At 47.8% G+C, this 11,944-nt stretch overlaps 5 protein-coding genes across 5 annotated transcripts; 2 read left to right on the plus strand and 3 right to left on the minus strand.

The window, feature by feature from the left end:
- Positions 1–837: 837 nt before the first annotated feature.
- N7446_005667 (kinesin family protein) lies at positions 838–3,203 on the plus strand (the record flags this gene model as incomplete). The annotated part of the gene is made up of 3 exons (XM_058514415.1): positions 838–1,114; positions 1,176–1,585; positions 1,641–3,203. The coding sequence occupies 3 exons, from the start codon at positions 838–840 to the stop codon at positions 3,201–3,203; spliced, it is 2,250 nt and encodes a 749-aa protein (XP_058371593.1).
- A 295-nt stretch (positions 3,204–3,498) lies between these two features.
- N7446_005668 (uncharacterized protein) lies at positions 3,499–5,378 on the minus strand (the record flags this gene model as incomplete). The annotated part of the gene is made up of 10 exons (XM_058514416.1): positions 3,499–3,582; positions 3,644–3,759; positions 3,830–3,857; positions 3,915–4,112; positions 4,165–4,379; positions 4,441–4,584; positions 4,641–4,972; positions 5,028–5,100; positions 5,162–5,175; positions 5,233–5,378. The coding sequence occupies 10 exons, from the start codon at positions 5,376–5,378 to the stop codon at positions 3,499–3,501; spliced, it is 1,350 nt and encodes a 449-aa protein (XP_058371594.1).
- A 793-nt stretch (positions 5,379–6,171) lies between these two features.
- Positions 6,172–8,104, minus strand: N7446_005669 (MCT family MFS transporter). The gene is made up of 5 exons (XM_058514417.1): positions 8,016–8,104; positions 7,519–7,876; positions 7,362–7,468; positions 6,723–7,306; positions 6,172–6,665 (listed from the first exon to the last, which is right to left on the minus strand). The coding sequence occupies exons 2-5, from the start codon at positions 7,808–7,810 to the stop codon at positions 6,233–6,235; spliced, it is 1,416 nt and encodes a 471-aa protein (XP_058371595.1). The 5' UTR covers positions 7,811–7,876; positions 8,016–8,104; the 3' UTR covers positions 6,172–6,232.
- An 863-nt stretch (positions 8,105–8,967) lies between these two features.
- N7446_005670 (alpha/beta fold hydrolase) lies at positions 8,968–9,332 on the plus strand (the record flags this gene model as incomplete). The annotated part of the gene is made up of 2 exons (XM_058514418.1): positions 8,968–9,197; positions 9,263–9,332. 2 exons carry the CDS (start codon positions 8,968–8,970, stop codon positions 9,330–9,332), a joined length of 300 nt encoding a protein of 99 aa, XP_058371596.1.
- Positions 9,333–10,300: 968 nt separating this feature from the next.
- N7446_005671 (AIM24 family protein) lies at positions 10,301–11,802 on the minus strand (the record flags this gene model as incomplete). The annotated part of the gene is made up of 7 exons (XM_058514419.1): positions 10,301–10,600; positions 10,653–10,872; positions 10,923–11,041; positions 11,090–11,260; positions 11,321–11,392; positions 11,454–11,572; positions 11,640–11,802. The coding sequence occupies 7 exons, from the start codon at positions 11,800–11,802 to the stop codon at positions 10,301–10,303; spliced, it is 1,164 nt and encodes a 387-aa protein (XP_058371597.1).
- Between the last annotated feature and the right edge of the window lie 142 nt (positions 11,803–11,944).

Here is an 11,944-nt window from a genome sequence, read left to right on the forward strand (position 1 = left end):
TTGATACAAAGCTGCTGGAAATATAATATAGACAATTGATAATAGCCTGTCCTACGGGCTTACATTGTCGAGAGTCGGTCAGATTGACAGAGCTTGACCTCAATATGGTTACAAGATCTTACTCGCTGTAGGTTGGGGCTATAACATACATTCATACATATGCTCCAGGCAATGCCACTCTCTGGATGGTATTTTCTCTCTTTTGTCTTCTCTTTCTATGTGAAAGGAAACCGATATCGAAGCAACACGTTGGTTTACCGATATATATCACAGCTCGCTCTTATATAGTTCACCATATGACGACACTTTTATAAACTACAACCGGTTGCGAAAATGATCGAATAGGGAGACTTCTACATTACTTCCGCACCGATCGGAAGACATGATATATACATGTACAATACCCAGGATACACAGGTACATAAATGCGGCCTGTACTAGAATTGGTCCGTAAACCCTAGTCTACGCACGGATTGAATCGATACTTTGGCGATTGGATGACCATGATATAATTTATCGGTGACGGCTGTTTGCCAATTGGGCTTAGCTAACTTGCAGCTAAGAAAGAGACCGTCGAAGCTTGAGGTGGTACTCCAGAATGCCCACCAAGGACGAAACCAATGGTTGCCCTGCCAACAACACACACCACAAGAGAACTCCTCCACACGTTCCCCAACCTCAAGTTTTGCATTAACCGTCGACAAGTAGGTAGTTTCGTTTCTTTGCTTTGGGGGATTTGATTGTTCTCTTTTTTTATTTCCCTTCTATCGTCTGTCCTTTCCTGCGTCGCATTAGATTATATCGCCCAACAAAGGATTGAATGACCATCACGCCACAATGAGTGTCCGAGTCGTCGCACGTGTCCGCCCCCTTCTCAAGTCCGAACGGGATCTTGATGTTATCCTGCGTACAGGATCATCTGCCACCGACAAATCTCGTCTGTCCACCGTCGGCGAAAAGAGTGACAAGAGCGACAAGAAATTGGCGGCTTTGCGGGATAGGGACAATGTCGTGCGGATCCCCAACCCCAAGAACGAGGGCGAGGAATACGCCTTCCAGTTCAATGGGGTGTACGACGCAGAGGTATCCCAACAGGAGCTGTTCGATGCTGAGGGTGAGTCGTGTTCCGACCCCGTGGGCAACTCAATGGGCCAACATATTGACTAGTGTGACAGTGGCACCGACAATCAAGCACCTCCTGAATGGCTTCGACGTGACATTGTTCGCATACGGTGTCACCGGAACAGGCAAAACACACACAATGCGCGGCGGTAAAACCCTGGCGGACAGGGGTGTAATTCCTCGACTACTCAGTGGTGTGTATCGGCGCGCTCGGAAGATTGAGAAAGACAGCGAGGGAGAGACAACGGTGCGGGTTTCTCTGAGCTATTATGAGATTTACAACGACAAAGTGTACGATTTGTTCGAACCACCCGAGAAGCGCACGATGGCTGGCCTCCCCCTTCGCGACAATGGTGGAAAGACTGTTGTCTGCGGCTTGAGCGAGAAGCCATGTACAACTTTGAAGGAGTTTGAGCAGCTCTATGACCAGGCGAATACTAATCGATCGACTTCTGCGACGAAGGTATGATTTTGATGCAAAGACAAGCAGTTGGCTCTGTAGCTAAACATACTTCTAGCTCAATGCGCACTCCTCTCGATCGCACGCTATTCTTGGTGTGAAGGTTACCATCTCCTCGCCTGAGCATACTCGCGTGAGCACTGCTTCCGCTATCGATCTTGCAGGTTCTGAAGATAATCGGCGGACGGAGAACGACAAGGAGCGTATGGTGGAATCAGCAAGTATCAACAAGAGCCTTTTCGTCTTGGCGCAGTGTGTCGAGGCTATCAACAAGAAGCAGCACCGCATCCCCTACCGCGAGTCGAAGATGACAAGAATTCTGTCTCTGGGACAAAACAACGGGTTGACTGTGATGATTCTCAATCTTGCTCCTGTTCGATCTTACCATTTGGACACCATCAGCTCCTTGAACGTCGCCAACCGTACCCGGAAGATCGAGGTTCGGGAAGTGGAGAATGACCCTATGTTCAAGGGCCCGGCAAGGCCAGCTGTTCGGCCTTCTCTGGCAAGTGCGCGCCAACCCTTGCGTCCGCTCACGGCCTCTGTCAACGTGAACATGCCAGCCCCTGCTGCTAAGGACCCAGCGGAGAAGGACGACACCAAGCCTGTGAAGGCATTCAGTGTATATTCCGACAAGCCACAGACCAAGCTCATTAGCCAGCTGCGGAAACCAGAAGGTCCCAAGCGCACGTCTCTCTCTAATGCGCCTTCGAGTCTTCCATTGAAGCCAGCTCGTCAATTACTAGGCGCACAAGCTCCTGCGCGCCATGCTGATTTCTCGACTGCCCGGATTGAGGAGATGGTCGAGAAGAAGGTTGAGGAGATTTTGGCGGTACGAGCCGTGAGCGAGCAATCGAAGCAATCACAGGTTCGTGAGCTCAATGAGCAATTGCAGCGACGATTGGAACAATTGGAGCAGCGCATTGATGGTACTGAGGATGCGCGGGCTGAGGGTCTATCGTACCTACTAATGGCCAAACAGCATCAAGCACGCGGTGAAGACGGCTCGGCACTGAGAATGTACCAGCTGGCAGCTCCTCACTTTCCACACAACGAGAAGCTGGCTGGTAAGATCGCCGCCTTGAAGGATCGCGTTCATGCTAAGGCCTGGGAGAAGCAAGGACCCTCCCCACCTAAGGGCAGACTTGGTAGCATGCTTTCTCTCAAAAAGGAGCCCACCAAGACCCTCGGGAAGCGCCATGCCGAGGATGACGATGATTACATGGACCAGACAGGTGGCGGCTTCTCAAGTGACGAAGAGATCATGCGTCCACGACACAAGAAGCGTGCTTCAGCTAAGCCTCGTCACAGCGAGAACCAGGATCCCACTTTCCTTGATAACGAGGATCCCTCCATCTCCCCTCGTACAATGCATCTGCTGTCCATCATCAACTCAAGGGACGTCAGCCAGATCAAGTTGCTCAAGGGCGTAGGCGCCAAGAAGGCAGAGGCACTTGTAGACTGTCTCTGCGAGATGGACCAAACGACAACAGACGAAAACAATGGCGAGGTGATCCCAGACCAGCCCCAATTCCAGGTGAACAGTCTGGCACAGCTGAGCCAGCTGAAGGGTGTCGGGGTCAAGACAGTCGAGAACATGAGACAGGGAGTTTTGGCTTGATTGTTGCATTTTTGAGCCCTTGGGCATATACTCGGGCATAATGGGGGTCTTTTCATGCATCATTCACCTTCAGCGACGGTGCTAGGGCGTTTTCATGTTTATATTTGTACTTTTGAGAGTACTTTTGACAGATATTTTGGCGTTGGTGAATTGATCATCTTTCATTGGAGTAATTCTTTCATTTTGGAATATGGATCCTGTCCAAGACATTATCAAAGACATTATGACGCTTAATGCTTAACGTTAGTTCTATTGAGGGTTGAATATCTCTTTTTGAGCTGGCTTTTTTGTATAATCAGATAGTGTTGGCGCAAGACCAGCTGGCAGTGCCTGAGTCTTCGTGAATCGCGACACCTGATACCCAGAGACCCAATCCACACTAGATGAACATTAGTTCTGAACCGCAAAGCCAAGTTATAGAAATCAGCAAGGAGACTTACAATAGCACAGGCAATGGCCAAGATGCCAACATTGATAATAGTCAAACAAATCTTCTTCCAGTTTTTGAAGTATTGACCTTGATTCATGTGCAGCCAAAAGATAGCCGGCAGACCGACTGTTAATATAAAGTTAGCATTTGTTTCAATGTCAGAAAAGGTAGTTAGCAGAGAAGGGGGTAATCATACAGCTGAACCAACTTCCAAATAGTGCACTCTGTAAAAAAAGTGTTAGCCAGAATTCCCCATAAAGTATGATACCCTTAAAGCTTACAATAAGACTGAGCAGGTCGTTGAAGACAGGAATTGACTCTGCCACAACCCACGAAATAACCCAGACTCCAAGACAAATAGCAACCCAAGATCCAATTGACAGGAAACTTCGGTTGTGCATGTTGTCGGAGCCACGGAACATGCGCACATAGATGTATTTACAGGCGACATGGCCCAAGACGACACCAGAAAGGATAGTCTGTCTATGATTAGCAGGTGTGGTTAAAACGTTAAAACAATATCAGACTCACAGTTGGAATGGCCATACCCCAGGCAATCTTTCTCATCAAGGGGCTTAGAGATGAAATGGCGGGCGACTTGACGTCGGGGCCCACATAGTGATAGATAATCAGTGCGCTGACCAGGTACAGAACCGTGTCGACGATCTGAAGCATAGCTAGCGACTTGTTGAAGGTTCTCGGGTCCTCTGTCTCAGACATGAAGCCAAAGTATGCAACATGGGCGACTATACATCAAATTAGCTTGGCTTTCGACCATGGTTGATGTCTCATGAGATGTGAACATACGGTAGGCGAAAATGATATTGGTGACCGCCAGGAAGCCCTCGCGGAAGCTGACAGTTGTGGTGACTTCGTTCGGGACCCAGCCCTTACTCTCGACTCCCACGGTGATCATGGTGATAATTGTTGCAATAAGCACACTCAGGAATGCTGGATAATTGTCAGTCAGACTGTATATCAAGGTATTAAGCTCCATCTGTACTCACAAGCGACAGACATCCAGTAGACTTTATCCATAGTACGTGGCAAAGCGCCCAAGAAACAGATGATCAGTCCAACGACACCAAAGACCAGCGTACAGGTGCCGTGATTAGTCAATGCATTCATCAGGATGTTGAACATGAGAATGTTGCTAGCCATAAGGAAAATGAGCAGCAACAGCTGGCCGATACCGAGTAGCTCGCGGCCGAAACGGCCCATCAAGAGCTCGCCGGCGTCTCCCATACTGTGAATTGCAGGATGACGGAGCTTGAATTGGCCAATGGCATAGCCCGTGTACCATGACAGAGCGGAGATGAACAGAATCATGATGGCAGCACTGTATTACAATTAGTCAATGTGTTTTCGGGAAAGATGTTGAAGGAGATACACACGGGACCATTCCAAGGGTGGCCACAGCAGATGGGAGAGAGAGAATACCAACAGAGACATTCTCAGCAATCATGACTGCAGAATATTGTTAGTATCAAAGCTGAAAGGTTAAACATATCTAGAGTTAGAGACTCACGCATGCCGCAATGCCTAATAACCATGATTAGCCATGTCCATTGATATCAAAAGCCAGAACGAGTCACATACCACCACTTCATAGTCCGATACTTAACCTCAGCAGTCTCCTCATTACCAAAAGGCTCCAAGTCGTTCGCTTCGAAAGGCTTCTCATCATTTTGAAAGGGTTCATCAATGGCCTTGCCTTGAACGGCATATGAGTCTTGGTCACTCATGGCGGGCAGACTTTGTCCTGCTCGGCGCTTTTCCCGAAGTATATTGGGGAATAGCAGCCCGAATGAATAAGCCAAGCAATTATACCAGCATTGATAGCACAGATGATTCAGAGATCAGGTTTTCGTAACTGCAAATTTACCCCAAAGCCAAGAAAAAATCTGAATGCCGGGGAATTGGGTGGAGCCCTTGAATTTTTCCCGCGCGGATGTTGGCCGAAACCGGAAATTTTTTGTGTTGCACGGATGTCCTGGATCTTCAATTTGAAAATTGGGGTTGACGATCGTTTGTATCAGATCAAATAATGTCTTCCAAACGATTATCGGAAGTTTGGCACAATGGGTGCGAAAAAAAGCGGTGGAAAGGGTGTCAAATTAGCCGTTTTCGGCATGCCGATGTTTCCCGCAAGTTTCCCGATTGGCGTTTTTCGATGAAAACAGGCGATTTGTTGTTTTTAGCCGTGTTGTTTTTGTTGACATATTAGATAAAAAGTAAATTTTATAGTCTATAGCACAAAATAAGCAGTGACCAACCCATAATTATTGATAACTTTAAGTTGGTTAAGTTACTTAGGTTATAGTTAGTTACTAGCAAATCTTGGAGGGTGACCAATTGTTCTCGACAATTATACGGAATTGTCATTATCTGGTTCTAAAACACACGCCATTCTACTCTCGTTTGAAATTCGTATATACTTCTTGGGTCACCTTGGCGCTGCCACCCTCACCACCTTGTCAAAACTTCCATGCATAGAAATGGGAGAAATTATATAAACATTAAAATCAACAATATAACCTTTAATATCGTAATATATACTGTAAATGCCATCGTCCATGGAAGCCACTTTCCCCTCATCTCACACCTTGTTCAGCTTAAACCCACCACCAACGACAACTCTCGCCAACACAAACAGCGTTGATCCAGCAATCATAACAACACCGCAGAAGATTTGCAGTTTAGTATAAGAGCCATGTAGCACATCCGGAACCAGAGCACCACCAATCGGAGTGCCCGTCAAAGCCGCGAAGGAGATGATAGCAAAGAAAGTACCATTGCGCACGCCTACCTGGCGTAGATCCGAGATCTGTGCTATACATGCTGGGGCGAGGGAGACGAAGGCACCAGAGCCGAAACCATACAAAGCACTGAAGACGATGGCAGGGGCGTTGCCTCGTGATGGTAGCCAGAGCGCTAGGACAAGGATTGCAGAGAAGAAGGTTGTGACAACCATCATGTTATAACGGCCGATTTTGTCGGCGAAGTAGCCTGGGAGGGTACGGCCGAAGATACTATTGAATTTAGTTAGATCAAGCCCCCATAAAAGAAAGAGAAGAATTAGAACTTACCTAGCAGCGTTCAAAATGGGAATCAGATATTGCGCCAGTCCGGGGGACATGCCATATCTCTCCGCCTGAGTAATAACAAAAGTGAAAGGCAAGAACATTCCCCAGAAGAAACAGAAAGCACCGGCAAGTGTAAGCGAGAACTTCAGCTCTGCTAATGGTCGCAGGAAACTCAGGATATCAAAAGGCTTGGGACGGTGCGGCAGCCTCGACTTGAGGGTGACATTGGCAATACCCAACATGAAGAGAATGAGAAAAGCGCAGATACGCATAGCCCAAGGGAAACCGACTTCAGGAATCAGACGGGTCACCATGATGGGGAATATAACACCACCCAGACTTGATCCGGAGGCTGTCACGCCCAGCGCGAAGGCGCGGCGTTTGGCGAACCATGTGCTGACAGAGTTGACTGAGGCGTTGAAGATTGCACTTGCGCCGATTGGGCTGCAGATTCCTTGTGCTAGGATGAATTGGTAGTATTCCGTTGAGAGGGAGGCCATCATTAGACCGAAGACGTGGAGGAATGTGCCTAAGAGGAGGATCCAGCCGGGTCCGTAGCTGTCAAACATTGTTCCAAAGATTGGGCCCTATGAGATTGTTAGATGTTGGTTTTCGTTGCTGTTAAATGGATATTGGACGTACACAGAAGAACATAATGAATGTTTCTAGCGATGTGATCCATGTCACTGTGCTGGTGGAGTACTCGCTCAATTGATGACTCTCATAGTATGTCTGGAAGACTCCGATGCCTGGTGGGAGTTTAGTATCTTGCAATATCATACAATCAGGTCACACGTACAATTAATCCAACCAAAACTAACGAACAGACCGGAGAATGCTCCTAGAACAACCAGCCATGCTTCCGCGCCTCCATCAGGCGGCGGGCCAATTGCTGGCGTTGCGGGCGCTGGGCCAGCAGCGACGGACTTTTCAGACGGTTGTGCGTCGGCTGCAGGTTCTGTCCTATCTGGTCCTTGGATTCCCTTTTCGGGGTCTTCATTCCCTTGGACACTCATGGCGGGGGTTGAGTTGTCAGATGGAGGTACGTTTGTAGTGGCACTATCGATGGACGGAGGGTTGGTGGCAGTCATTATTAGGAAGGCTCTCTGCGTTCTCTATGATCGTCTTTGGGACGAGGATATACAGTTGTTCGCAATCTGTTTTGAATAACGGGGTTAGAACTGATGTTTGGGCCATAAAATTGGATTTATAGACTTCGCAGACGGGAAGTATAAGATTAAGAAACAGCGCTGTGCAACGAAGAAACAGCTTAGTTCAAAATGCGATGCGACTCACTTGACAATAGCAAACGGAGTAATTTCCGGTTGGGCGCTAATCCTCCGAGACTCGAAGGTTTAGATATGTAACGAAACAGACCCTTAAAGTATACAGGTGGGTTTAAGATCAAGATCAAGATTAAAGTGAAAAAAAGAAAAGATAATATAAGGAGTTTCGGCCATCGCGTCTCACTAAGTCCGAACAGTGCTTAATCTTGGTCATTTTTCTGATATTTGGAGCTAAACCATGCAAAGACATAGTGACTTCGCTATTATTGGCTCACCACGTTATTATGCGGTCTGATTTGACCCTGTGGAGAACCGAGGAGAGTCCGCGGGTCTTTGTGCTCGGGGAGAACAGGTCGGAGATGTGCCTTAGTCCGAAAGGCCGAGGCGGCTTTACGGAATTGTAACTCCTCATATTTTCTACTGAAGGATATACATCATTTTAAAGGTATGCTTCTTAATATCGAACTACTTTAGAGGAGTACCCCATCCGTAACCGCCTTCTCATAATAATTTATGCTAAAAACCCTCCTACAGTTCATTCAGGTTTACAAGATGATAACTTCTATATTAAAGGATTCCACCCTTCTCACATGATATTTCTCGTTTTAATTAATTGCGTTTTTACTTGTTTTATTTAATCCGATGCTTCTTGTAGTATATGTAGGTTGAATAGTAAGTTAATTAACTTAGACTATTCAAAAAGGTATAGGATCCAAGTTAAAGACCTTTGAGGGTGTATAGATCTTGATAGTCCTCAAATAGTCTTTTATTCTGCATACAATACCTTCAATCGAAGCGAAATATCCTTAAGCCAGGCATAAAACCTGCTAGTCATGCAATAAGATTTGAAGTACGCGTTGAATTGGGGGCCGAATCCTTCTCAGCCCCAGGTCCTTTGAGGTAGGTTCCCTTTTATATTCGCCCAAGTGAATAGAATGGTAACATAGCCTCTCCCCTCAAACATGACAGAAAAAGAAACAATTGTCCTCATCCATGGCGCTTTCACAAACTGCGCCGACTGGAAGCAGATAGCCTCGGATCTTGACCAATCCTTCCACGTCCTGACCCCGGACCTACCCGGCCATGGAGATGCCGCAGAAACAAGATTCACGATGGGTAAAGCAGCCGATACAATCCACACACTCATCCAAAGCTCTGCAACAGGCGGAAAGGCCATAGCCTGCTTTCTGAGGTACGTCCTGAGGATCTGCCTCCAGTCAAAGTATCGTTTCTGAGCATCCATGTCATCGTCCGTAGGATGGTTTGCGCTTGGATTGGATCCAGTTTCGTTGGCCGCGCTGGTGTCATGAGAGAACTTGCAAGCTGAACCGAAACGACAAGTTCCACGATGAAAGTGAGTACATATCTTATCAGATTGGTTGCCCTTTCCGAAATTGTTCGATCCTCTTCGATTTCTGTAAATCCGAGATCGCCAGCTTCGATTCCCGTTATTACAAGACATTGCGAGGGAGATCTGTGAAACTTCTGGATAGACGTATGTATAAAGATGAGAGCTGGGTAGATGAAGAATAGAATAACCAAGCGATGAGAGGTTTTCCTGATTGAATAACTGATGATTGAAAAGGTGCGCAAGAGATTGATTTATAGCATGGCAGTCTGGAGATAGCAAAGATACATGCTTGCTCCTGAGCACAAGCAAACACTGGCCCGATGCCAGACAACGAAACCAACAGCTTCATGTACCGAATTGGGATATGCGTCACGATCACGCTTGCAAAGCCACCATGAACAAGGTGAATTTGCAGCCAATGGATATACTTTTGCCATCTCGTTGCAGCTACTAGGATAGATAGCAGGCAGCGAGTGTCAGTCCCTTTAGAAAGGTATGCTAAATGTCATTATTGCAGCCGGGGTTCTTATTCGAGGGTATAACTTACGGATATTCCTATTATTCCTATCTGGGAGAGGCTGAGCAAACATTTGCTGCACTAGACGACGTAGGAGGGGGCGATAAAGCAAGATAATATCCACCTATGGATTCCAAAGAACAAGTACTGCACTTGTCGCGCTGGAACAGGACATCCTGCGCCATCCTGTGCCGAAATCAGCCTCACCACGCCACTTTTATCTTACTCCCACTCACTCTAGACTACTGTCGCGTCAATATTTGAGAAATGGAGCCTAGAAGCAAAGAAATAGAGTTTGATCAAGTAGCACCAAGAGAAAAGAAATGCTCATACTGTACAGGATGCAACGTAATACTCATCCCAAACGGAGACCGCCCTAGCCCTACAGAACCCAATGCGAAGAACTCCCATAGACTATGGTCTACATCTAGTTGCGATTAACTTCCTCAATTTCCACCTTACCATCTTTGCGGATCTTTGCAACGCTCTGGCTAGTTCCCCGAATTTCCTGCTCCAGTTGCTCGACCGAGCGCTCAATGTCCGAGGTATAGCTAGCGGACTTGTTAGAGTCCGTCTTCTCGACCTCACTGGCCTGGTAGGGGGCTGAGGACAAGCCCCGAGGGGTGCCGGCAATCTCGTTGACTTCCTGTCCTGACAAGACGTCGTTGAGACGAGGACCGCGGGACTGGATAAGGATGGTTGTTGGGCCATCGAACTGCATGAAGAGCTAGATAATAGAGTTAGCTGATGAACATCGACAGAAGAAGAACGTGACATACCCTATCTCCCCAGATAGTCATGCGAGACCAGGTACGCAGCTTGTGGAAGAACTGCATGGTCGTCTTGTATGCCTTGGAATCGGACATGTCGCGGATAAACTTGGCCTTTTGGAAGATGCTCGGGAGAGTCTTCAAGCCTGGAACTTGGAAGCTGAGGGTGGTGGATTTGAAGCGGTAGGGACGGGGAGGGTTGGAGGTCATTGTGTAGGCGAGCACATTGCTATGAAGGATTAGCCATGTGCAACACGAGCTGTTAGTATAGAAACATACCTGGGGTGCGCAATATATTGTTCGCCCTCCTTCAACTCAACCGAATAGAGCTGCCCGTTACCAACCAAGGCTATTAATCCTCGGCCGGTCACTTCGGAACTGCCCCAATGAGACAAGCTCTGCCCAAATTAGCTTCATATCTCGCAGACAAGTAAGGTCTAACGAACCAGGCTAGCATTGATAGTCGGTTTGATAGACAGAGACCGGCCCGTCCATGCAAGCAAAGCCCGTCGTTGGGCAACCATCCAGTCCACGGATCCATTGACATTCACAACGGCGAAGGAAGTGTTGGGTGACCGGACGGAGACGAGAGCTGTGACGGGGGTGGCGGAGGAGACCTATACACACGTCAGCCTCTGGCTCATTGACTTCCACCTGAACTTATATGCCCAATATACCTTCTGGTAAAGGAAGGGCACTCCCACGACAGCCCTGCGGAAAGGTTCTAGAACGCTCAATGTTGAAATCACCTGGGATCGGCACATTAGCAAAGATAATCGCCCAAGTCTGCACAAAGATAGCATTGCCTACATTATCCGCCTTTCCACTCAAGCCAACCAGTGTTCCTCGTCGTGTATACAAGTTTTGCGACGCCGAGAGAGAAACCGAAAGGAGAGAATACGGAGCGCCGACAACGTCGAATCGCGCATCTATTTCTCATCGCTATTAGCCTATATCCCAAATCCAAAGGTGTGACCGCGGGGGAAGCTCAATTACCTCGTGATTCAACAGAGCTGGGCGTGTTAGCGAGGGGCAGGTGGTCGTTGACCGAAGGCACCCCCGAGGGCGCGGCGCGAATCTGAACATAGCGCGTTTGCCTACGAGGAATGACTCGTGTCCAGGACAAAGGCCGAACGCCTTGCTGTAGGAAAGGACGCATGGTGCCCAGATGTGAATGGCGCAGACAGAGAGAGTCCTGGCGAAGTTTACGTCAGGAAAGCGCGAGAGTCGGGAAATCGTGGCGCCGAACACCTACGGAGTACACAACTGACACTCGGAATTGCGACATTGGATTATTTCTT

Source organism: Penicillium canescens, assembly GCF_028828765.1.
Source record: "Penicillium canescens strain IBT 15451 chromosome Unknown utg000004l_segment0_segment0, whole genome shotgun sequence".
In the NCBI taxonomy this organism is placed as follows: Eukaryota; Fungi; Ascomycota; class Eurotiomycetes; order Eurotiales; family Aspergillaceae; genus Penicillium; species Penicillium canescens.

Excerpts from the sequence above, each read along its gene's own strand:
- N7446_005669 (XM_058514417.1), bottom strand. The coding sequence starts at position 7,810 with ATGACTGCCACCAACCCTCCGTCCATCGATAGTGCCACTACAAACGTA. Across the intron at positions 7,469-7,518 it reads TAGTTTTGGTTGGATTAATT|GCATCGGAGTCTTCCAGACA; the intron begins GTACGTGTGACC and ends AACTCCCACCAG. Across the intron at positions 6,666-6,722 it reads CCCATTTTGAACGCTGCTAG|TATCTTCGGCCGTACCCTCC; the intron begins GTAAGTTCTAAT and ends TAAATTCAATAG.